This window comes from Indicator indicator, chromosome 11 (genome assembly GCF_027791375.1).
Source record: "Indicator indicator isolate 239-I01 chromosome 11, UM_Iind_1.1, whole genome shotgun sequence".
Taxonomy (NCBI): domain Eukaryota; kingdom Metazoa; phylum Chordata; class Aves; order Piciformes; family Indicatoridae; genus Indicator; species Indicator indicator.
The window spans coordinates 15,781,628-15,807,849 of record NC_072020.1 but is presented as its reverse complement, the minus strand read 5'-3'; the positions used below and the strand labels follow the sequence as shown (position 1 = coordinate 15,807,849).

At 40.5% G+C, this 26,222-nt stretch overlaps 1 protein-coding gene across 1 annotated transcript in view; it reads left to right on the top strand.

Moving 5' to 3' along the window:
- Window positions 1-23,778, top strand: part of PDE1C (phosphodiesterase 1C) — a 277,040-nt gene extending 253,262 nt beyond the window's left edge. Inside the window, exons 18-19 of the mRNA XM_054384765.1 lie at window positions 17,503-17,568; window positions 23,609-23,778. Coding sequence (XP_054240740.1) covers window positions 17,503-17,568; window positions 23,609-23,778 — 236 coding nt within the window. The remainder of the gene's footprint in view (window positions 1-17,502; window positions 17,569-23,608) is intronic.
- The last annotated feature ends 2,444 nt before the right edge of the window (window positions 23,779-26,222 follow it).

The window sequence follows — 26,222 nt, the reverse complement described above, 5'->3', positions numbered from 1 at the left end:
GGCTGATTTCTCCATTATTGTCAGAAGCAACAAGCCTGTTCTAGTTTGAAAGGCACAACTTGTATTCCTCCTTGCTGCCTGATACTGCTCTTGATATGTATGTCAGAATTGAGCAGCAGTAGCAAATTGGAATTGCAACAGTCTAAGACTACTTTTAAAGACAATTTCCTTCCCTTTCTTACTTCTTTTTATGGCTTGTTATTTGAATTACTTTAGAGGTTATTGCCCGAAGTAAGAAATCAGAAAGCCTTCGTGCTGATACCTTCTGGAAAAGCTTGTTTGAAAGCACAAAGGCATTTTGCTATCCAAAAAGACATATTTCACCATAATTTATCTCTGCTGAACAATTGCTCTATAGTAGTGCAATATAGGATAACTGCAGGGGGAAAAAGGCTTCTGTGCTTTTTGAAATCCTCTTTGTGCTCTTTGGGAAAAAAAATGAGTGTGTCTAAATTTGCAAGTGGCACCTGAGGCAAGCTGGAATTTGCATAGAGGGATTTACTGGAAGTACTCTGAAGAAGGTTTTATGCAGTTTTAATATCAAATAGCAGAAGAAGGTTTTTATGAAGTTTTAATATCAAATAGCAGATGAACATTATGTGTTGTGATCTTTGAAACTAAATGAAAAATCCATTGTTAGCATCCTGACCTCAGCGACATTGCATCACTATGACATTCATGAGAATATGGAGAATATTCCATACAATGGTACCCACAGGTCTGTAAATCTTATGAAAAGAACCTAGTTTTCCTCCGAGATTTCCATATATCTCATTTTTAGCCTGCTTTCCATTGTTCAAGCCATGCCAGGTAGATAGAAAGTCCTTAGGATGTTTGATTGCTTTTTGCTTCTCCTTTACGTGACATCTGAGATATATGTGACAAGTTTAAAAATTTGGAATAGCATGTGACTTGCTTTCAGATTTAAGTGAATATTTGGAATATTCTTTCCAGATGCATGGTGAAAATATGGAAATCACTGTAGGTACTTAAGTAAGCTTTTTGGAGTGTCTAGCTTTATAGGCAATATTTTTTCAGGTTACCTTTCTTCCTGTAACTATAATTCTGCTCAGAGACAGAATATGGCTGCATTGCTTCTTAAGAGTAATGTCTATAGTCCTAGAGGCATGAAGGAATGTGTTATTTATACAGTACTTCGCAGAAATTCCTTCTTGACTTTGCAGCATCAGCCATTTTATTACACCAGGTGGGAGTGAAGCTGTGACCTTGCTTCTGTTACAGCCCTTCTTGCCCCATTTCGGGTAACTTGCCTGTGCAATGATGTACAGAAATTCTCTGCTTCAGCAGGAGGAGAGCCCTCCTTCTTCCTCAGCTCTACAAATTCACATTCAGTCCAGTGACAATCAGGCCTCTTTCCTCTCCATACAACACTTATCCCTGAAAGAGAAACAAGATCATGTCCAAAGGGGATGACTGAAGGGGAGGAAGAATATGAAATAACTCAAGAGCAGTTGCTGACTTTTAGCTTTCATCTTATCCCTTTGCCATGGCACAACTAGCTTCCAATCTGAGCAGGGTAGGTAGGTATGTGACAAGGTAGTTTAATTAGAAGTGCTTAATTAGAAGGAAGTCCACCAGTCAGCTGTATGGGAATCCAAATGTAAAGACTGTGCTTTGTAAACTGCCAGCTGGGTATTTGCTGGGTACCTTCATGCCCTGTGCTTTGTGTGGTGGATCTGCTGCCTGGTCTATCCCTAGGGCAGGGGTGAAGGGACATCAGTCCCATTGGGCTGCTCAGTCTGCATTTCTGTACAATTCAGTCCACTGAAGCTGGACAAAGGGAAGACAGAGTCAGTTTGCAGGTGGGTTTTCTGAAACTCATACCCTAACAATAATCTTTACCACTTACTACAATTAACCAATCCATAACTAGGAAATTAACACTTTTCTCTGCTTCTTAACCACTGCTTTGCTATTCTTAATATTAAAAACTGGGACTTGGAAGCAATAATAAATCTAGAAGAAAACAAACAAGTGATATTAGTTGAAAAGCAGGCTAAAGTATTTAGGAATTTAAGTTTAATTCGAAACAAGTGATTGTCAGAAACTGAAGAGGCATGGAAAAAAAATTCAAATGAGAATTTTTGAAGTGTTTTCAGCCAGCTGTTAAGTAAATGGTAAAAATAAAAGTTTTGTTTGAGTTAGGGAAAAAAAAGCTCAGCTTGATCTTTCATTTCCTCTCCATCCGTCTCCCACCAAAAAAAAAACCCACAACCCCCACACTCTCCAAGAATTGCTTTAGCCATGACTAAAAGAAAGCAATTACTTGTGTTTAACCTAGAGCTAAGCATTATCCTATTTTTTCAGTTTAGTCACTCAATCAAAGAAGCAATTATTTGCCCAGCACTAATTAAAAAATTCTGATTCATGTATTTGGCTGGAAACTTTGTGGACTTCAGTTATCCTTCTACCTATGGCAGCTCATCCCTTTTCTGCCCTGAAAAGCAATGGAGTTTTTGTTTCCATCCACGATAGAACAGCTGTTTATGAAAACTATGATCTGGCTTTTACTCCAAACACATTCAGAGCTTGGAATTATGTTTGATTATCAAATATAGAATAAGATCTCACACTTATTCCCATAGGTTGCTTTGCATGATAAGTGTCTAGTTTCTTTCATACATGCTTTACTCAGGAAAATTAAATGTTACTTGGTAACTTATTGTGCTTTTCTCTGCTCTTATGTACTTCCATAATGTGCTGATAAACCACATATACTAAAACAAAGCTAATCTTCTTCCATCACTGATGTGATCTCAGGTCAAGTGTAATATAAGCTGTCAAGCAAACATAAAATTCAACATTGTTGTGAACAGGACTAGAAATTGATGTCATGGATGATTTAGGCACAATTATGTGCCAGAGCTCAAAAATCAGAATACCTTCTCTGTTAATGTCATTTCTCCTCCTAGCAAAACGAATGTTAAGCACTTGGGTCATCTGCTAAATTAGAATGATGGTATTTAAGTTCAACTAAAAAACAAGTACTCAAAACTTTTCCCCAACAGCATTTATTCTTGCTTTCCTTTGCTTTAAACAGGATGCAGGCACCTTCGAGTAACATTCTGGTTTTTTTGGGAAAAAAATCTCACTCTAAAATTTCTCATCCATTAAACAGGCAGGTAATGGAGATGAATTAACTTACAGCCCATGTTTCTTCTTTATTTCACGGATCTTCTGAACTTTGTTTTTTAAACCTCATTCTTCTCTGGTGCAACAGAAGCATAAATAAGCAGAATTTATGTCTTCCTGGCCTTAATTTTCTTTGAAAAGGCTTTCAAATGGCTTTAATAGGAGACAGGATTATCCAGTGCTGGGAACCACACACTGAGATTTTTGACATCTTCAGATTATTCTGAGTGCTAGGAGAAGCTTTTACAGTGCTTTTCAGATGGGGTCTGAGCAGGACTGAGCACACCTTAGCACTTAGGGGAGACAAGAAATACCCAGGCTTTGGGGAATACCCTCACAAATTTAAGGGGTCACTTGCAAGATGCTGAGTCCACAAAAAGACTGCAATTACTTCCATCACTTGTAGCAGGAAGGCTAAGTTACCTTTTGGATTATAGGTCACCTGAGACACCTTTAGCCAGGCTGTTGCTTCCCCTCGTTGTGCACAGCATCAGTAGCAATCATTGTATGACATCAATTGCCATACCACAATTTGTCATTTCTGTTGTAATTTCAGGCAGTGCCTGGATGGAGCAAGGTGCTGAGGGAGAGCAGAGTTTGGAATAATCTTATTCTGTAAAGCTTTGGCTTTTAGTAAGTGAGGATAGCAGCAGTTCTCAAACACTGTGTCAACTCTCTTAGGACCACTTGAGTAACCATGCCAAGTCAGACTAAAAATCTCTTTAGTTCTCCATCACCTACTGACAGCATTTCATAGCAGAGATCTTAATGAAAAAAACAAAACCAGAGCAATTCTGCCCCCCTTCACCTTTCTTTCTTCCAGAGAGCTAAGACAGAGGTCAGATCTCTGACTTGGATAGCCTCTGATGGATTTTTCTTCCATTTGTCTAATTATCTTTAGAGCCCTGGTACTCTTTTGTGAACTGGGCACCGAGGCAACAAAATTCAAACTTTACTTAGGCATTGTGTGAAAAATCACATCATCTTGTTGGCTTCAAATTTACTGCTTGGTAATTTCATTTGATAACCCTTTTCTTGGATTGTGAAAAACTTTGAGTAATTGTTCCCTATTCACATTCTTAGTGTCACCTGTGATTTCGTTTGTCTTTTATTAGATTCCCCCTGCAATTTTCTCAGGCTAAAGAGAACTGCATGCACAGACTTTGTGTATTTAACTGTACTTGAAGTGGAAACCTTTCAATATCAGCTGTTTATGCTAGTATGCAACATTGATAGTCTGTGTCACACATAGGTCTGTTAGGATGTGACAAGAGAATCTATTTTTAATGGAAATGAGAGAACCTGTAGGATTCATTTCTCCCCTGGATTTACAAGAACAAAATATATGAAATACATATATGTTCATTTTATTATAATTGTATGCTGATCTTTGGTGTTGATATCTTTATGGTATTGCATCATAAAAGCAAGAAAAGGCATCAGCATAGGGAGCTCAGTAAGGGATGCACTGAATGAATGTGGATAACTGAGGCTGTCTTCTTCAGTTTTCCTTTGTATTATAACTAACTCAGGAATACCTTGGGTTAATAGTACCTTAAGGGCAATGTTATTTGGTGGTGTGGTGGAGTTCTCCCACCCTGCAGAAGTGCTCTTGCAGCATGATATTTGTTCATGCTAAGCACTGTATTTTCACAAGTGAACTGCAAGGTTAGACAGACTGTTTAGTAAGAAAATCCAGGTGTGTAATCCTGGATAATTGTGATGTCATCTTGTGCTTCCTTCATAATTAAATATGGTTGTAATGCTGAAGGAATGCATATTTAAGCAGAATAAGTAGGGACCATGCAATAACCTTACAAACACTTATAGCAGCAGGGACTTCCAAGCAAGCTAAGCAGTCTGTGAAAAAGAATATACCTACAAAATCCTCACTCCACATGGCTATAGCCTGCACTCAGCACGCATTTTTTAGGAGATGAAATAATGTTTTCTTTTAAATGCAATTCGAAAAGCATAGGACTTGGGTCAGCCTGACCTGGCACTGGAGGCTGTGGGGAAGTGTCCTCAGGCCTCATCAGGCAGCTGGGGAGAGGGGATGGAGGGAAAGGGCAGAAGTCTGGCTGGAGATGCAGAGTTGGCCACCTTCAGAAGCGGTTCTGGGAGAGGTCAGCTCTCCACTTCCAGCTGGTACCACCGGCATCATGCCTGTGATTCCCACTTGGTGAGGAGCATGAGTCATTGCAGAACAGGTGTAGCTTTTGAGTTAGTCTAAACTCTCACCTTGGTCTAAATGCCTGGGGGTCCTGTTCCTGTTCTCCAACTGGGTAGCAGATTGTGGAAGTTTGCATTAGGCAGGCATAATAAATGCCAAGTGTTAAAATGGGTCATTCCTGTAAGGCCTTAGACTTCAAAGCATTTGTTTGATCACAAAAAGAGAAGCAAATGTGTGAGATTAATCTCTGATTGTGCAAAATTGACAGCCAGCTTCCTTGCTGTACAGATACAGTGGCGTGCTGAGGAATTCTGTGCAGAGGAAACACAGGCTGCAGTGTATTTTCACTTCAGTACATCAGGCTGTATAGTACATAAGCCCTGAAGAAAAGGGCTTCGGGGTGCTGGTGGATGAGAGGCTCAACATGAGCCACCAAGGTGCAGCCTGGAAAGCCAATCACATCCTGGGCTGCATCAAGAGAAGAATAGCCAGCAGATCAAGGGAGGCGATTCTCCCCTTCTACTCTGCTCTGGTGAGACCCCACCTGGAGTACTGCATCCAGTTCTGGAGCCCCTATCACAGGAAGGATCTGGACATGCTGGAACGTGTCCAGAGAAGGGCCACAAAGATGATCAGAGGGCTGGAGCACCTCACCTTTGAGGACAGATTGAAAGAATTGGGGCTGTTCAGTCTGGAGAAGAGAAGGCTCTGAGGAGACCTTATTGTGGCCTTCCAGTATCTGAAGGGGCCCTACAAGAAAGCTGGGGAGGGACTTTTTAGGGTGTCAGGTAGCAATAGGACTAGGGGGAATGGAACAAAAATAGAAATGGGTAGATTCAGATTGGGTGTTAGGAAGAAGTTCTTCACCATGAGGGTGGTGAGACACTGGAACAGGTTGCTCAGGGAGGTGGCGGAAGTCTCATCCCTGGAGGTTTTTAAGGTCAGGCTGGGGCTCTGGACAATCTGATGTAGTGTAAGGTGTCCCTGCCTATGGCAGGGGTGCTGGAACTTGATGATCCTTGAGGTCCCTTCCAACCCTAACAATTCTATGATTCTGTGATTCATAGTCCAGCCAGCACACATTAAAAATGCCTTAGTGTAAACTACAACGTGATAGCAATGGACTTAATCTCCTTGCAGTGGGTGCTGGTGTCACATGAACAGCTGTAGAAGTCATGAATTTCTGCATTAGTGATCAAGAGAAGGGCCAATGCTCAACACTGACAAACAATAGCACCTCATCAGTGACACTGAAGGACTGAGCTGTGCATTCAGATAAGACTTTTTCAGATGATGAAATTCAGTATATGCCAGGTGAACTACTTAAAGCCTTCCTGTGTACCAAGAACTGCATGTTCATTCTGTTTCCTTTTTCAATTACCTCTGTTGATACATACTAATATTTGCACTGGATCTGCTGTGCTGAAATGAGAAAGAGGTTGAATCACATCCAAGGTTAAGGTAGTTGTAGGGAAACTCTATTGCATCCAAAGGGAAATTCAGCTAGGGAACCAACACATCTGCTCCACTAAGTAGATAAAAAAATTATCAGCAATTTAACAGCAAAAGCTGTACTGGAATGTTCTCACTGGAGCTGATGATGTAGCTAAGAGAAGCAAAAGATTCAGGGAACTTCTAGAGTCTGGAAGAAACATTGCATTTCCCCTTGTTTCATTATTAGGGATGGAAGGGTTTAAAATGCTTGTGAGTATGGATGGCATAGGAAGGGGAGGGCATGTTGGGTGGTATTTTGAGCTCTGTTTCAGATTCCTGGTGTGATTCAGCACATCATTTAAGAGATTCAGAAATAATTATTACTGAAAGATGTCACTTAGTTCACGTGTCCAGATGACCTTTCCTTCTGGGTCCCCCTGCTAACTGTAGAGTAGAAGAAAATTATACCAACTCACTAACACATTTGTGCAGTCACTGTATATATTCATTAGAGATAATGCAGTCCAGCAGCAAGGCCATAGATCTTTGTTGTGCTAGTCCTTTTTTTTCCCTTTACCCAAATACTACTTATATATATATATATGAAATAAATAATAAAAAGGGCAATACATTATTGCAGGCAAAAGAAACTTTTTCTGAAAGGAATCCAAAGAAATTCTAATGAAATTCAAATAAATTCTTCTGAGGCATGCTCAGCCTTACAGATAAATTAATCTCTCCTTGGGCTGAATCTCCTTGGTTGAGAGATCCTTTCCAATGTACTTTCAAGCTCTGCTGACATAAGCTTCATCAGAATAAGAGTAGCTAAGCAGAGTGCCACATGCATTCAGAGAGCTGGGTGGGACAGACAGTTTAGAGCAAAATATTAACACTCCTGTTTGATGCTTTTCCAGAGGATTTCTAGGGGAAGGTTGAGTAGAGTGTCCTCTAAGTAGAAACTGTCCTCTGTCACTAGAAGTAAAGAAAAAGATTTCTTGTCAACATTTCCTCCTGGAGATCTGTTCATTGTGAAGATTGACTTGCAGGACAACTTCGTAGAAAACAGAATGTTTGTATATTCAGGATAGTGTTAGTCAAAGATAGCCTAATTTTGGGGCCAAGGGATTATAAATATTTGACAGAGTCAAGCTGTTTGTAACATGCACGTATTTTGTTAGGTCTCTGACACTTATACGTACATAAGGCTGTGCTTTTCCTTGAAAGCTGTTTAGGAGGAATGAGCTTTTAAAAGGTTTTTTATTTGGAATGTTTTCTTCACCTCAACCCAAATGTACAACATTGCTTTTGTGAGCAAAAAAGTACTGAAGGATCCAGGGAGCAATGATATTGAGAGAGCCCGACAGCAGAGAAACCTAATGGGATCTCTTGTTCTAAGTAGGCTGGATTCTGTTAAATGATCCCACTGATGCCAAAGGCTGCATTCCCCCTGGATTGTTCAGAGAGCAGTGGGTTTCACAGTGTGTAGAACAGAATGATATTTCCAGTCGAGCCAATAAGAGGTATTGCTTTGTTACGCCTCACCCTGCAGCCTTTCAGCAGCGAAGGAAAGCTGCACTGCTTGGAGGAAATGAGCCTGTCTAAAGTGGTACCCTTCTTTTTCTTTCCCAGATGACCTGCTCCTTGGACAAAGGGGAAAAAGGCAGCAACTGACACTTTTCTTTTTCTTTTTTCTTCTTTTTTTTTTTTTTTCCAGATACAGAAGAGTAAAAATAAATTTAAAAAAGAGACTGCAAATTTCTTTCACCATTTTAGCTGAGCTTCTTCATTCCTGTTCTCCTCCTCCTTCCGCAAAGACCAGTTTCTGGGGAAGGCGTTAAAACAACTTTCAAAGCACTCCTCCTCCCACTGGCTACTTCACAACTAATGGCTCTGGGTTCTAGGGTGGGGGCCTTGGTTTTCTGGGTCAGTTTTATTTTTGTTTGTTTATTTGTTCATATATGTGTGCGTTTGTTGTTGTTTTGGGAAGTTGTTTTTTTTTGTTTAAAAAAAACTTTGAAGTGATGATTTCCTGATGCAAATGGTTCAGTTTTTCTGGACAGGTTAAGCAAATAGATGAGCACCATCCTAAAATACCAGTATTGCCCTTTGCCAGCTTGTGAAAGCAACAGTAGGATGATGCAAAAGAATATTAAAAGAAAAAAGAAAACTTGATAATACACTTTTTACAATTTCCATGAGAGCCTTTTGCAGCTGCTGGTAGACAGAATTTGACATCAGTTTTACCCTCACTGTAGAAGATTTTCTTTATCTGAATAGTGAATTTGTCGAGTCATTTGACCATTTGTTACAATTTGATGTCTTTCCCAGATGATGCAATGATAGCAAAATGTTTTTATTTCTAAACAGCAGGCAGACTTGCTCAACCCTTGATTTTGCTCTGTTTTTTATTTTTCTTTTTTTTTTTTTCAGTTAGAAATAGGAAAGAATTAATCAATGAAAGTGATATTCCCTTGGGGCAAATTTTGTTGTCAAACTCTGAGAGTACTAATGTAATGCTTGACCATGCCTGCCTTAATTTGAGGTTACAGATAATGAGCTGTTTCCCACATTTGTTCATGGCCTACTAGTAACCATTCTTTGTCTGACCTGAAGACGAGAAAGGCAGCAGGGAATCACATGGATCAATTCTTTCATCTCAATGTGGTCTTTCTTTCATCACTGACTGAATGGACAGGCCAAAGAAAAGGGAAAGTGTTGTTGGGGAAGTATGGGCAGACAAAAACAAAATGAAAATGTGTGTTCTAAATACACTGCTGGGTCAGTGGATAAAAATATCTTGTCCAGTGGAGTTAGACACATGGAAAGTAGCCATCATTTTGGCTAATTTAAAGAAGAAATGTTAAATAGCTAACTTGCTCTGGCCTTGATTTCAGGCAGATATCTTTATATGAGAAATGTCAAACAAGTATGTAAGTGCTTTGCTGGCTTGGGATCTTGGTAGGGATCCAGTTAATTGTAATTTTACCTGTCTGTGTGGAAACCAAGACACCTACATGCACATATGACTGTTTGCTTTTTGCCTAGTTCCTTTTTGTTCAGGATGAGGTCATGCTGTGTTAGTCATGTATGTATTTTACAAGGAATCAGACTGCTGTCATGGCTCTTTGCTATATAGAGAACTTGCTAAACATTGGCTTAGGAAGGTAAATCTAATTTAGTGTTTCCTTTTCATATTCAAAAGCACAGACTTTTATCACCAGCCTATATTAGAGCTTGGGTCTCTATTCCTGCTTAAACTGTGCATGCACAGGGACAAACTTCCCATGACACTAGCAAAAATCACAGCAGTGAGCTCAACCTAAATCCACATTTAAGTATGAATACCTTGTCACTCAGGAGTGTTTGTATCTGGGATTTTGATTACTGAGGCTGGAGATATTTTGATTTTTTTTTTTTTTTTTCTGGGGGCACCAGAGTCTGAGTTTGTTCAAAGACAGAGATTTAGATTAGGTTCATGCTGTGAAAAGGTTGCACTTCAATCACAAGCTTTCAGAAGGAGGAAGTGCAAAAATCACTCATGGGGTTCTTAGAACTTGCAGTTGGCTTCACTGAACTAGCTTATTTAACTACAATAACTATAAGGGTATGTAGTGAATTGCAGAGGGCTTCATAATCATGTAGCACCTTCCCACCTTCCCTTTCACCTATTCCACCAACATTCAGCCCCAGTAAGAATGGTAAAATATGACTGGGAGCCCTGACCAGGCTCTTTGAAGGCACATTGATGAAACATCAGTAATGCAGAACTAAATAGTGCAGTGGTGTCTCAGTCCCTGCTCAGTCAGACTTCTCCTTCAAGTCAGGGGGAACATACCCTCACTGAGTGTTTGATCAGAGGTGCAGGATTGTTTAGTCAATATTTTGACCTAATGTACAGTGACAAAAGATGCCTTAGATTATGCACAGTAGAATAATAATAATGATCTCAAAAACATGAATCTTTTTGTTCATCAGTTTCTGATACGTATTTTCTTTCTTTCTGTGAGGGACTTCTTTCAGATAGCAAAGCCAGACTGCTTAATTGTCAGTTCTTGTTTCCCATGCACTGGCACAAAGGTGTGAAATAAGACTGGAAAATGTTTTTCCTTGGTGGTTAGGGTTATTCACCACTGGCAGGATCTAATAAGAAAAATGGTGGATTTGCCATCTCTTGAGGACTGCAGATCAGAGCTGCTATTCCAGAAGAGATGCTCAAGTCAGAGTCACTGATCTCAGCACACAGGTATGCTGCAAAATGTTTTGTGATATACAGGCAGTCAGAACTAGCTCTAACATTCTCCTGCTCTTTTAAAATCATTTGTACAAGCTACAGTGGATTATTAGCATTTTCTAGATTTTTTTGTTGTCATGTTAAAAGAAAAAAAAATCCCCAGGAAATTTATTAGCTTGGAAATATATAAAGTGAAAAGTGAAATCTAGAAATCAAAAGTCCTACAAAGAGACTAGGCCAGATGAAAGCATCTATTATGGGGTCCCCTCCCAGGATCACACCTACTCCACCCCCCCCAACCTCCCTGGAGCACTCTGCAGCACTGTGCTAGTGCATTGTGAGCCAAGGAATGGTATGTTTAGACACCTCCAACTTAAACTAGAGCTCAGCCACTGTGCTATTGTGTAAAAAAAAAAAAAGGCAAACAAACAGAAAAACAAATAAAAATAAAAATACATTACAGAACTGCTTTCTCTCATTTTATTCCACAAAAGGAAGGAAACAAATGAAAGAGTGGGAAAGGAGTAGGTGTTCTTCAGCTAATGGACTATGTTTATAAAGAATGAGAAAGGATTTTTGGTTTCACATTTTTGCCCCAGATGTATAGAAATTATGTTTTCAGATACCTTCCTTTTCCATCCTCAGTAAGACAGTATAAGCAATTAATAACCCAGAAATTCTGCAGCAATTGGGCTCACAACATTGGCTTCATGCTGAAATTCTACCAAGTGCCCACCAATACCCAAAAGGGATCTCTTGGTACCAGAGTGCTTCTTATGGAGAGCAGCACAGGCTGGGAAGCTATGTGCTAAAGAAGGCACTTTTCTGCCTCTGTGCAAGGGTCTGCTGATGCTCTCAGAAGGCTGTCTTGCTGGAAGAGCACCAGGCTTCTTCTGCTTCTTGGTATGTAACTTGAGAGGTAGAAACCAGACACTTTACCTCCTTAAAACAGAGAGTGATACCATTGCCAGTATCTCTATCAGTGCTTTTTCTATTAGCTGGAACTGGTGTCCAGGGAATTAGCAGACCTTTGACTCGTGGTGATATAGTGCTTGAATAGCCATAATTGGAAAAAAAAGAAAAACAGAAAGGGAAAAGCAAACAATATATTTTTATAGAATCATGGAATGATTTGGGTTGGAAAAGACCTTTAAAGGTCTAGTCCAACCCCTTTGCAGGGGTATCTCTAACTAGACCAGGTTGCTCAGAGCCCCTTCCAACCTGACCTGGAATGTTTCCAGGGATGGGGCATCTATCAGCTCACTGGGCAAACTGTGCCAGTATTTTACCTCCCTCACTCTATCCAGGTCATTATTTAAATGGCTCAAAGGTTGACAGTTCTCTGAGGTGCAGTCAGTCAGTGATTTGAACCATGCATTTCTATGACAACATGCAAGAGGTGATCTGTAAAGAAGTGATCTGTTGATTTTGTAAAGTAATTTTTCTTCAGCATAAAAATCTGTGATACATACTTTCAAAATGCTTGAATCAATCAGCTTTCCTTATAAACTACACTTTCCTTTTTTTTTTAAGCTAATATGGTCAGATTTGTGTTTATTAAAAGATGATGGATGTCACTAATGTTTTCAATGTTTGAGGGGAAAAAATAGATGCTAGAAGCATCTATGTATGCTATATATATGTATACACATGTATATATATATATACATGATATATCTATATATGATGATATAATAGATGGTAGAATAAGAAAAGGAAAATTTGCAATTTTAGACTTAAAGCATGTTTCAGAGTAGTTGATCTAGGCTGATCAATGCTTATCTAAAAGTGCAGCTTTTGGTATAGCTCCAACTGGTGTAAAGGCATTATCTCCTAATACAATAGGACACTGAGCATCAGAATGAATCTGGACTTTGGAAGCCTGGTTTCTGATGCATGAATGAAGGAGGCGAATTTCTTCTTCATTATGTTTTCTTTTTTCAAGCATAAATTTAGTGGTTGGAGAGAAACTTTCAAAATATAGCTGATTACGCCAGAGAGGAATGGTATATGAGAGTGTTTTTGCAAACTACACTTTGAACGTGCAAATGTTTGCATATGTACTTACAAGGCTTTACAGGCTCCATATAGAAGCAAAAAAATTTCAAACTAGATTGCTGATAGTGCTGGGCTGCTGTGTAATCAGAAGGTCCATGAGCTCACCTAGCTAAAGACACGTACTTCTGCTGTTAGTCCTTGAAAATTCTATAGTGGGTCCAAGACATGACTTTTATTAAAAAGCACAATAATCTCTTCAAATTAGAAGTGATGGAACTGGACAAGGACAGTACTCTTTTTTTTTTTTTTTTTTGTTTTTACTTCAGCTAGAATAAGCTAGTCTGTCTCCAGGAACTTGTGAGGTGATCTTAAATATTTCTTCTTGGCTCCTTTTCCCTCATATTTCATTTTATAATAATGAAACTCATCCTCCTCTGATGATCTATACCATATGTTAGCCATTTGTACTCAGCAAATGACAACACAATCAAGCCTTTTGCTCCTTTTTAATCCATCACCTCAGCCAATAATGAAAGCCAGCAGAACAATCCTGTGCTTTTGCATGTCTTGCACGGGTGCTGATCTCAGAGCTGGGCTGGCAGAGTGTCTGAACATCAGTGCACAAAGGCAGGAACACACTGGCTGAGGATGAGATGGAGCCCTGAGGTACTGACTCCGTACTGAGGTACTGGGCATCACAAAGTGGGCATCAGTGCTGTCCAGGGAGAAAGGAGGGGAAAAAAAACCCCATGCTTTCATATTTTAAGATGTTAATTCATCTCCCTTCCCCTTGAGTTACCCGCAACATGAACAGGTTTGCTTCAGTCTCAGTCTAGTGTCAAGTGTGCACCGGAATGCGGCGGTGTTCCCCCTGCTTCCAGAGGGAAACAAATTTTTGTGTTCCCAGACAACCCTTTCCCCATCTGATCACTGTGATCAAAGCAGGAGCAGGAGGAGGGCCACCAACAATGCCACTTTTTTTCTGTTAAAATGAAACACTGACCACGCATTTCCACTTGCTGAGATTACTTCCTCGTTGCTGCAATGATCCTTTGAATCACTTGCGAGCACAGAGGGTTCTGATCTACATGTACTCAGGCAGGACTGGGACACATCCCTGTTTTTCAGGCATCAGCTCTCCCTGCTCTGACGACTTGGTCACCAGGTAGAATAAAATGGATTTACCATAAAACGGATCTACTTCCAGGCAAGCTGACTGAGGACCTGAAGCTCAGTTTTAGCACTTTATTTACCCTCAGACCTAAGCAGAGGACAGCACTCGCAAGCCTCGCAGCACCCTCTTGGCATTTTGCATTCTTTTGCTTTTTCTCTGAGTGTGTATCAATCAGCTGCTGTGTATTTGTAACACCCTGGGTTTAGAAGCTTTCCAGTGATAGGAGGAGTATTTGTAATCCTGTGTTGGTGGTAGGAATGCACCTATCAAACAAAATTACTATGGCCATTTGGGTTTTCTAGTCATACAAACTCACAGTAGAATGACGGAGTGAGCGCTTTCCTTTTCTTCTTGCTTGGATGATATTTTTATACACTTTTATATGCAATTTTTTTAAATATCTGCTATTTTTATTGTAGGGTTCTGGTTGGGTTTTTACCAGACCTTCTGGTTGTCTACAGACCCAGATTCTCACAGAAATATTGCCTGTCCCTTTTCTCCTCCCCCTTCCTCCCCAATAGACAAAAGCCATTGCGTTAGCAACATCAGCTTAGAGCGAAGTAGCACTTAGGGCCTGACCACTCTTTTAGTTGCACTGAAATCAAAGGAAGCTGCATGCAAAGTCCTGCTGGTCCCATCACAAGCCCTGGGGCCAAAGTCTTAAATAACTGAAGCATATACAGATAATTCTGTGCAGGGCAGCCTGTGTCAAGCCAATGCTTGATGGGTGGCACTGTCTTCCTTTGCTGTGGTAGGAGCTGCTTCCACCCCCACATGTTTAAATAAGGCTATGTAACTCTCTTCCTTCTGATGATGCTATTTGTTGCAGGCACTTCAATCAAAGTCATACCGTAGCACACTGACTGCCTTCAGCAGGGAGGAAGGGTGGACATTGTGGCTTATCTGTGACAGCAGATTTCACTGCTCTCGTGGTTAACCCTACAGTGACAGGTCCTAAATAATGCTAAGAAACATTAAAGCTATTGGTAGGAAGGATAAGGGAAATTAACCAAATTTAAGGATCTTGGTCTTGTAAAACAACCTATCTCAGCTGGCATTCTGCAGGGAATTCTATGTATGAAGTTGAACATAAACTTTAGAGTATGTTTATATTAGCAGAACTGATAATGGTGATGTCTTTCATGAACTGAACTAAAATAAACAACAGACACTTGTTCTCTGATTTTTTTTTTTTTTCAAGGAAGAAAGAGGAAGGTTGTTATGTTATTTTGCACCAGGGATAGAAAACAAGTTAAAACACATGCTGAAAGCAAAACTTAACACAAGTTTGCTCCTGGGACTGTATGGGTAGGGAAAAAAAGCCTCAACCAAAACCAACCTTATGAGTCCTTGGACTTCAGTTTTGCCTTTTTCTTTTTTTCCTTATGAGTCCTTGGATTCAAAAGGAAAAAAAAATAAAGGCAAAACTGAAATGAATGATGCCATGTAATACCAAGAATTCTCAACTGTTCTGAGAATACTTTTGAACAATATGTATTTATTGTTAGTTCCTTATTTGAAAGAAGAGGCTTGTGGTCTCTAAATGTATATAACATTTTTCAGCATTCCAGTTTTTCTGTAACTGAGTCCATGTATGTTCATCCTATTACCAAATAAATCCAATGAGGTCTCTGCTCCATTTGAACTAAAGCTGTAGAAGGGTTCATTTTATTTTATTTTTTTTAATGGTGCTTTCTACATCCAAACCAGGCATGGAACTTGCTGTTTGCTTTCCAGTGTCCAGCTCCCCACAGAGTACTAGTCATAATCAACTCCTTTTTCCTGTGTTTTTGTTTGTTTTTCCAGTGTAGTAAGAAGTGCTTGGACAGCAGCTGTTGCTCACCACTTGCCCCTGAAGGGAGCAGTTAGTGGCATTATGTAATTTCTAAAGACAGGGAAACTGAGGTAGAGAATTCAAATAGCTTATTTAAGGACCCTGAGGTAAATCTCTACCTGGCTGGAGATAGACATGACAACTTCACTTTTCTCCTTTTCTCTTTTGACTGAAACTACAACCCATAACAGGATCTAACCCAACAACAGTGCACCACACTCATGCCCACTGAAACATTTGCTCTTGGATTTGGTGTTGTTTTGGGTTTTTTTTTGGTGGGTTTTGATTTTTTTTTTTTCCTGTGCCACTTGAAGCATGAGCATCAGTCCTGCAGTTCTGGTGTCCTGTGCTCCAGCACTGCTCATACAACTCTGTTCACAGCATTTCAGCTACAGCTTTATGTACCACCTTCTCCAAAGTGTCTTGTTCCAGGTAAACTCAGATGGCATCTCTGCAGTAGTCATCACACCACATAAGTAATGACCAGAAGTTTCCTGAACCACTGCTGGTTTTCTATTTGATCTTTTCCTTAAAAAGGAAAAAAATCCTGATGGAGAGTGGCAGAGACCAAGCCATTTTCTGTAAGGGGGATGTAATGCTCAGAGATGTTCAACACAAGCATGAAAGGCTTTGTGCCTTGCCTTTTGCCTGAATGTCCAGGTTCTCCTGGAATTTCCTGGTTCTCCTTTCCTCTCTGGGAGTTTCACAGGCATTGATTTCTGAAGAACATGCAGTGTGCTCCCTGCTGTACTTGTACTCGTACAACTTTACTGGCTTGGTTTCAGTCTGCACGTCCCTCCAGACCAATGCAAGTAGAGATGAAGCCAAGCTGCCAATCCCTGTTAGATATTGAGGGATTCGATGTAGCCAGCTGTGATCTTCAGATCAAAAGTACTGACTGCCATAAAAGCAAGAAGGGAGAAGGATGGTTTGAAAGACATCTAATGATTTGGGTGACTCACCTCCACTTGCAAATAGAGTATCAGAGTCCTTTCTCTGGCACATATTGCCAGTGACAGAAATGCCTGGAGCTGTTCCCAACTGGTCGTTCTCAAAGTGATGCCAGCTGCTTGCTGAAGTGCCACAGAAGCAAGGTAAGTGCTGTGTAATTGCCTTCAGAGCCATGCCAGGCAATAAACCTGGCAATTTCCAGTTCTGTGGGAAAAGGGAGGTAGCTGAAGGGAAAGCTCTCTGAGGTCTGACAATGGTTCCTAGGTCCAAAACTTAAGAATGGAAAACTTCCAGGATCAATACCTAGGGTATCTTCACCCGCACCAGGTGAGTGATAAAAAGGAGAGAGATGTGCTTGATATTGACTCCTTTAGACAGAAACATCCCCACAAGGGATGCTACTTTCCCAGTTAGCCTCATCTAAAACCATGGATAACAAATGGTAGAAAGATGACAAACACCTCATACTGGTGGCAGCACAACAAAAAGCATTTTGATGGCTGATGAGACTACTGTTCATCCACCTCTGCTGAAACTACTCTTTCTTTTTAAAGGTCCTGCACGACGTTCAGCTGACTTACCAGGCTCTGGTTCCTCGGCAAACCACCTTACATTGCCAGGTCAGTTAGTTCCACTTCACTCTAGTTGACTTCCATGTGCAGCTATAGGAATAGAGGCACTCATAGTGCCCACTGCTGGGAGATGAGCATAAGCGGGCAGCTTCTTCTCCAGGTATGGCACAACTTTTACACATCACATTCAAAAAATTAAACCCATTCACTGCATTGAGCAAACTATCATTTTTAATGGTCTTTACCCCATTTTTAATCAAATCCCTTAGGTTTTCTGGCCTGCAGTACAGACTTCACAGGCCATTTTATTTCTATCAACAAATTAATTCAGGCCTTTATCACGTGCACATTGATGCTGAAGGGAAAAAATAAGGTTGTTTTTTGCACACAAGCACAGCTTGTTTTGTGTCCTTTCATCTCCCAAATCCTGCCATCTCTATTTCACCACAGTAACCACTTTCTTAATTGCTTCAACTCTGTCCTGCACAGCTGTCAGAAGAAAGGGAGGCTAATTTGAAGCAGTTACACAAGCAATGGCTTTGTGTGAAGAAAATGCTATCTTGCATGTGCAAGGGCATTCATATATGTATAATTCACAGTAGGTGAAAGAAAGAGGAAGACCACAAAAAATCACCCAGAAAAAAATCCCAAACTTCAAAGTACTTAAGAAGTTTTGCTATGGATATTCTCATCAGCGGCTGCTGTGCTAGCAGATGAGGTGTGGTGTGGCTCCATGTATAGATGCCAATCTGCAGTGGCATGTTTCTGTGCTGTGTCAGTTCTCCAAGCTGTTCACAGCTCTTTTACAGCCATCACCTTAGCAGGTTGTTTCCCTAGGCACAGCTGCAGCCACCACTTGGGTACAAGGAAAAACAACGAGCAGGAATGTGAGAGAAGTTAAACCCTGTATTCCCTTAGTAAAACAACGTGCTCCATGGATTGCTGTCCTGCTCCAGCACAACAGACAATCACTGAAAGTGAACTTTGCACCTCGGAGCAGCACCCTCACGTGAAGACACCCAGCTACCTAATCCAAGGCATTTTTTAGATAGAAAGCATAGAACAGAAAATATCATAAATACATCCCCTTAACTTCTGAAGCTTCTCATCACTGTCAGTGACAATAAGTATATCTTTCCTCTTTCTCATAGCATCCCAGCAGCTCTTAAATTCTTATATTTATGTTCAAAGGAGAGGCTGTTACTTTGCATGTTTTCACTCAAGATTTTCTTGGAGGTGGGATTTAGAGGTCTTGCTATTTGGAGAGATTTTGGAGTGGTCTTGCTCTTTGAAGGAGGGGAAAAAAAAGTTCCATTTTAAGGAAAATTTGTGGAATTTTTCCTTTAAAAAGTGACATTTTCAGTAAAAGGTGTGGTGTGTTCCTTGAAAAAATGTGACATTCATGTCACATTACAGCCATAACTCTCATCAAATATGGACATAATTTCAAAACTAGTTCACTTGGTATATGTTTTGGCATGTTTACATTTTTCCCTTGTTAATTTTCACAAGCAGTGCTTAAAGAAGGGGTTTCATCCATTTCTCCAACTTTTCAGCCATTAATCTGCTAGTGAGTACCTGCAAGCAAATCCCACATCCCTTTTAATGTGTGATCCTTGCTCTGAGCCTGCAGACCACCATTGTAATAAGAAGGTAGAGAATGTAAATGCAGAAGAATATTTATATGAGCCAGGAAAGACTTTTTACAGGGCTTGTAGTGATAAGATGAAGGGGAATGGCTTTAAGCTTGAGGAGGGTCAGTTTAGACTACATAGTAGGAAGAAATTCTTTACAGTGAGGGGGGTGAGACACTGGAACAGGTTGCCCAGGGAGGTTGTAGATGCCCCTCTCTGGAGATGTTCAAGACCAGGCTGTATGAGGCCTTGAGCAATTTGGGCTAGTGAAAGGTGTCTCTGCCCATGGCAGGTGGGTTGGAACTAGATGATCTTTAAAGTCCTTTCCAACCCAAACCAATCCATGAAGCTATGAATAGGGTCTGGGCATAAACTACCAGGTCCAGTCCCTTCATGAGTGCTGACTTGCTAAATGACCTTGCTCAAATCCTTCTTGTGCATCCAGTTTCCTCATCTGTATAGAAGCCAATGTGCAGCAGCATGTTTCTGTGCTGTGCCAGATGTGGGAATGATAACATTTACTCCCCTTTAAAACTACCTGATGTAGGGATCTGTTAACTTATGATTAGAAAAACAGCGATAAGGAGAATCTATCTTCAAGACTGGGGAGCAATCAGCCTAATAGTGTCCCATTTTCCAAAAGGACACTGGATTTGTTGCCATTTCAGTCTTCCAGTGACTGTAACAAACTCATGATGAATTATAGGAAGGTGCCTTCTGTCTGCCACTTACAGAATTGACTAGCTGTGTTTTGACTCCCTCTTCAGCAGACACCTCACAGCTCAGTGTATGTTTTGGCACCAGTTGGTTCAGGGACCCAGTGGCTTTTCTCTATTTGTCTGTTTAATGCTTGGACCTTTTTGTGCCCTGTTACCATGGCTTGCACACGAAAATGTTTATTGTGCTATGGTTTGCAAACCATCCTTTGCCATGCAGCTCTTTGCAGTATGGGATGAGTAGATAAGAGTGCAATATTTCCCATGGATATGGTCCAGTGATGTGTTTTGTTTACAGACATGGTGTTGTTTCTTTATGCTCTATACAGGTCATGTTTTGGAGTGGTTGCTTTTCCTTGAAGCAGACACTGACTAATATGTAGTTAGGAAACAGCCTGCTGTAAACACACACACAATTTTCTAACAGAAAATGTTACTGTTTTACCCTTTTTTGTACTGTGAATTACATGTGGAGTCTCAAATGAAGAGCGGAAGCTTTACTATGTTTGGCTTAGCGTCACTTCTGAAAGAGAGAAGCTGATGAGAACAGGCACAGGTACATGCGATCTCATCAGTCTCTTTGCTGGCAAGTTGGTTGGTCCTCCTCATCACTAACTTCTGAATCTCTGCCTTAAAAATATAAAGTGTGTGAGAAGAAGACACACCCAAAGGGTCACAAAGATGAGGAAGTTTTATGAGGTAAGGTGGCTGTGTGCAAGAGAGGGCCCTGGCAGTACTCCCAACTGGGTCTGACCACTGGTGAAAACAGAGTCTTCCAGCAGCTCAACTACATCTCACAGTGACTCAGGGAGCCCATCTGCTGTAGGCACATCTGTTGCCTCCTGGAATGACTCCTTTTTCTCAGTCTAAGGAGGGTGAATCACCCATTTCTCCAAGCACTCTACACAGTGCATGGTGAGGGAAACAGCAAGGGCATTGATGGAGCCAGGAGTATTATTTACAGCTGCTGAGTGACAGCATTTTTCTTTCAGTGGTGGCATGAAGATATTTGCCCCTCTCCCATGCTGTATCCATAACTTCTAAACCAAAATGATAGCTTCTGGTGTAGTGTCTGAAGCTATTAATCTAATTGGAGTTGTGTGGAACATAGTAGTAGGCTGCTGTTGTCTTACACATCACAAAGGCAAGAGAGATGAATGTTCTTCTTCCTTCACATAAGCACTGTATGAATTGCAATCTTCTCTGAGTCCTGTGGCCTGATCTGCTCTGTTTACTGAAATCCTGCCCCACTTGGACACAGTATCTGCAGTTAAACCTTAAGTGCATCATGCCCAACCTGCAGGGTTTTAGCAGATTCCAAGCTTTACTCTTCCTTCTGCTTAGCACAACTCTTTGAAAATCCAAACATCAGTTGAAGGTACAATTCCCTCAAGAACAGCACAAAGTGGTATGAAGTGGGCAACCCTTAACTGTGGTGCTGCAAGCAGAACCTTGTGCTGGATGAGGTGTTCCCAGTGAACTACATTGGTTTTAGTTTGTAGTTGTCTGCTAAGTGGCAGCTCTGGCATTGATTCTTTCAGCTGTGATGACCAATGTAGCTTAGGCAAACCAAGGCATAATGTTAATTTCAAAGAAAGGATAGGTGGAAATTATAAGAAGAAATTCTTTACTGTGAGGGTGTTGAGGTAAAGGACCAGGTTGCCTGGAGAAGCTGCAGATGCTCCATGCCTGGAAGTATTTAGGGGCAGGTTGGATGGGGCTTTGAGCAATCTAATCTAGTGCATAGTATCCCTGTCCAGGGCAGTGGGTTTGAAACAAAATGTTCTTAAAGTTCCCTTCCATTCTATGATTCTTGGAAACACTGGGTGGATGCTGTCCCAGTCAAATCTGAGGTTTGCATGGCTGTTGTTCTGTGAGATGCTGGGTTGCATATCCCACTGGCCAGAGCAACCAGAGCAGCTAATGCACTCTTAGCTTCCTTGCTAAAGCAGTGTCTGAACAACACACAGTCTTTCTGCATGATGCTACTTGAGTTGCTATTCTGGTCTACACTGGCCATGATTTCATTGCCTTGATGGTAGCCATTATGTTAAAAAATAATTATTCATTTTCCCTAAATGTAAATAAAAAAGGAAATGAGTACCTTATAAACTTGTAATACTTGCATCCTCGCTCCATGTGTGAAGCTCCTGAGAATCATAATTTATTGAAGCCCACAAAACCCTGTGATGTAAGTGCTCTGAATTTTATTCCCATTTTACATGTGGAGAAAATAGAGTGAGTATTATAGTTTAGAATACACAAGAAATCAGTGAAAAATCTAGGAAAAGAACTCTAGAGTCCTGAGAGAGAAACTTCTCTCCATCACTTTCAGTCACTAAAGCCTGAAGAAATTAAATATCATGTATCCTCTGTATCAACTCCTGTGTGAGGATGATAAACAGCATGGTCGGTGTTCTGGATAAACCTCCTAAACCTATTAGCCAAGTCATCTCTGCTGGCAACAATGCCAGTAAAATTCCAGCTAACAATAAACATTCCCCCATGCTGAGCAATGGAAAATCCAATAAGAGTTTGGATGAATCCATGCTGAGTACAGAAAATGGAATTAATTTGAAAAGTAAATGTGCCTCAAAGAACCATAACTCATCTGGATATTTGTCAAGCTTTTAATGAATGTCAGTGGAGTCTAGCTGAGAACAGGAAAGGTTATGACTATGCACAAATCTGAATGGAAATCTCTAAAGTTTAGGAAATCCACTTGTTTGTTTGTTTGTTTATTTGGTTCCCAGGACATTTTAAACTATGATCAGTTACTCAAGGAGTTCAGGGAGATGAGAATGTGACCATTCTAGCATCTGATACTAGCTAGCTCGCACAGAGGGATCTTTATTGCCTCTTAGGATTCATGCTGAGAACAGGTTTCTTTCTTTTGAAGTGCTTATCATGCTAATGCTTGACTTATTACTCAGTTATTTTGCAGATACCCATGCTTAAGATGAATACATTGTGGGTCATAGCCATGTTTAATTTTTATTCCACCTGTGAGAAAATGTAAGCAAGACCTAGATTCAAATAAACAGAGTCAAGAAATTGAGAATAGTCAGGTTCATGTGCAGCCCACCTGTGGTTTTCACAATGGCCTGTAGTTAGCTGGAAAATCAAACAAAACTCCTCAAATCCACCTATTCCTGAATTCTCAGAAATCAATCCAAATTTTTTTTTTGCCTTAAAATGCCTTTGTTCAATGATATTTTGAAAGCAGTGAAATGTTTAGCTATCCACATGTAGATAGGTAAGTATAAAGTTGCTTCTTCATTTAGACTTTTGGCATTTTCATCTCTTCTCTAAACTGCTGTTTCCTAACCTTGAGGATGCTCCTTGGAATTCACCTGTGTTGATACAGTCTTCTGGGATGTCTGAATAAGGGCATGTTTTCAAGATCAAGTATTCCAAAGTGCTGAATTGCCCAATTCCACTTTGAAGATGTCTATAATTCATTCTAGAATTTTACTTCTATATTTATTATTTATATTTTCGCTTTTTTTCCCCCAAAAACCTTTTCCTAACTCTCTACCCATTAACCCAAAAGAGTCCTGGCCCACAGGCTGGGAAATCCTCCTTTCCACAGACAGGCTGTGCCAGGTGGGATGGACACAGCTTTGGGATGGACACAGCTTTGGGATGGACACAGCTTCCGAGGAATTAATTTCTTGTTCACCAGTGAGTGAATGCTAGGCATGGTAACCATCATTGTTCTTCCTTTGTCACCACCAGCCATCAAACCTCAGTTGCATCACCTCAGGAGGCCCATTCACAGCTCAGGAGACTATTTCCCAGCCTTCCACAAGAAATCAGAGGAAAATTCACTGAGATATAAGCTGCTTGACCAGAGAGGAAGGATGAATAAGATCCAACATATTTCCCAGAGCTGGAACAGGAAATAGCAGACGAGATAAAGAGGCATCTCCTGGAATGATGCTCCTCACGGGCAGATGGAGGACATTGTGTGATCATTGCACAGGCCATACTGCATTGTACAGCAGCTGCAGCTTTAGATAAAAACACGTGTATGATTTAGCTAAAAAATTAGCATGGACACTTTGTTAAAATGTTCTCAATTGTGAATACACAATCTGCTGTACACCACAGGTTTGTAGCTATATCTGACATCAAACTCCACCAGCCTAAACCTAATGCACACACTGGAGGAACACACTTTAAAGCTTCCTGCTTAGGAAATGTGGTTTATCTCTAGGAATTCCTCCAGAACTGTATTTTGCTTGTAGAATACTCTAAAATGTTTTACACAAATAGGTTGTATAAAATTGCAAAATTACACTATCCTTACAAACTTATTTTTTGTATGTGTCATTTCCTTCCTTTTAGGGCAATACTTGGTTAATACTTTACCCAGTAGAGTCCTGCCTGGTGGTTCTCTGGATGGGTGGACACTATTAGGAGGCTTGCAGAAGTTTAAAAGGGAAGTTTATTGGAGTTTGGGGTTTTTGTTGTGTCACTAGCATCTCACAAAGGGTGTGATTTTTTGTCTTTGCTCTCCTGGTCCATGCTCTCCTCTTTGTCATGAAGCAGAGGTAAGTTGCCACCTTTAATTTACTGCTGTGTAATCAAGGGACAGGGAAATGAAAGACCCACCTGAGGTGTCACAAGAAGTGTATATGACAGATAAGTGCATATGACTCCTACAAATTGAATATAGTTCTGATCAAGTTCCTCTTTGCTCACTTTTCTCCCATGCTGTGCTGAGTTGCTCTCTATCACGTCTCATCTGGAAAGTGTCTGTTCACCCAGGGACTTTAGAGGATTTTTAGCCTTTATTTTTTCCTGGAGCTGGGGAAGGTGAAGAATGCTGGCACATACTTGTTGGAGCTGGAAACTTATCTCAGGATGTTTCTTCCCCTTTCCAAAGACTGGGGCTTTTGGCCTGAGTAAAATACAGCAAAGCAGGGGTGATAGCATGTTTGTGCAGACTGCTCCTTGTAAATAGTATGTGTTCAAAATAATAATTCCTAAGTAAAAGTGGTTGTGCTGATGGTATCTGGCCCCAGTGCAGAGCTGTGTGATGGACTCATCTTCTCAGTCCAACCCTGACATCTAGTGTACACTGAGAGGAAATTTTCCAAGTGTGAAGCTCAAAAATTAAATCTGTGTTATTTGAGGGTGGTGTGGCTTTGGAATGCATTCAAACCTTTCCTCTGTTTGAGAGGGATTTGTTTATTTTCTTTAGAAAGGGACTAGTCTGAATTAAAAAAAAAAAAAAAACAAACAACAAAAAAAAAACAAAGCACCTTAATGTTAAAATCTACACTGAGTGAGGCATAAGAAAAATCTTAAGTATTCACTCCTTATATTTTCTATAATTCTATGTCTACTCAGACAGGGACTGGAAAGGAAAATTGGCTCCAGCATCCTCGAGGGTAATTGCAGCAACTAGAGCAGAAATGGAAGAGGAGAGGGACAACAAAGGAGGAGGAGGGAGGAGGAGTTGTGACTTAGCAGCTTAAATGGGCCTTTCCAATTCCTTAGGTCATGAGGTAAACAGTTGGGTTCATAAAGCAAATCTGGTTCTGGATTGTCCATTTTCCCACCTCCTTTCTCCTTCTTGCTGAGGTTTGTTTTTTGCTTCTGTTTCTCAAGCTATTGTGAGTTCCTGTGGCTGATCCCTCACTACTCTTTTGGGTGTATCCTTTACCCCAGACTTTTCTCCTGCTTTCTCAAAGAACTGCTAAGTGCTACCAGGCAGCTCCCTTAGTGTGGATCCTGAGCTATAGTCACAGGGCCAGGAGCCAGTATCATGGAGCAGAAACTGGCTTTTAATGTTCACTTTTTCTATTTGTAGAATTTTCTTGCCACAACACTGGTGTTTCTGTTTCTGTTTGGACCACCTTGTTCTAAAAGGCACATGGTAGAAAGAGAATCATTTGTGTTTATAAACTTATCTAAATGGAAGTGAGAAGCCAAAACTTCTAACATACTCTGCTGATGTGCACTGTTGATTTTTGCTTGCAGACGGATTTGCTGGGCTGTCTCTTTGCTTACAAGAGCACTGTGAGGTCATCTGTATAAAATGTAATCTCAGAAGGTAGGAATGGCACTGGACATGCAGGAAGATATCTGTTATGATATCTAAACCCATTAATTTAAGTGCCCAAAGCATTGTACAACTATCAGTTTATTAACCAGTAAGACAGAACTTGAGGCAGGCAAAATTTCAGTGTAATTGTTGTTAAAATCCATGCATGAAAATATTGCTTTATTTGTGAATCTGGTGTGAGCTGGCAATAGCATTATCAATGTTGCTTTGAATTTGTTTCTGCTGTGGTTTAGCTGGGCAAAGTACTTAACTGATGGACCTCATGCTTAGCACTAC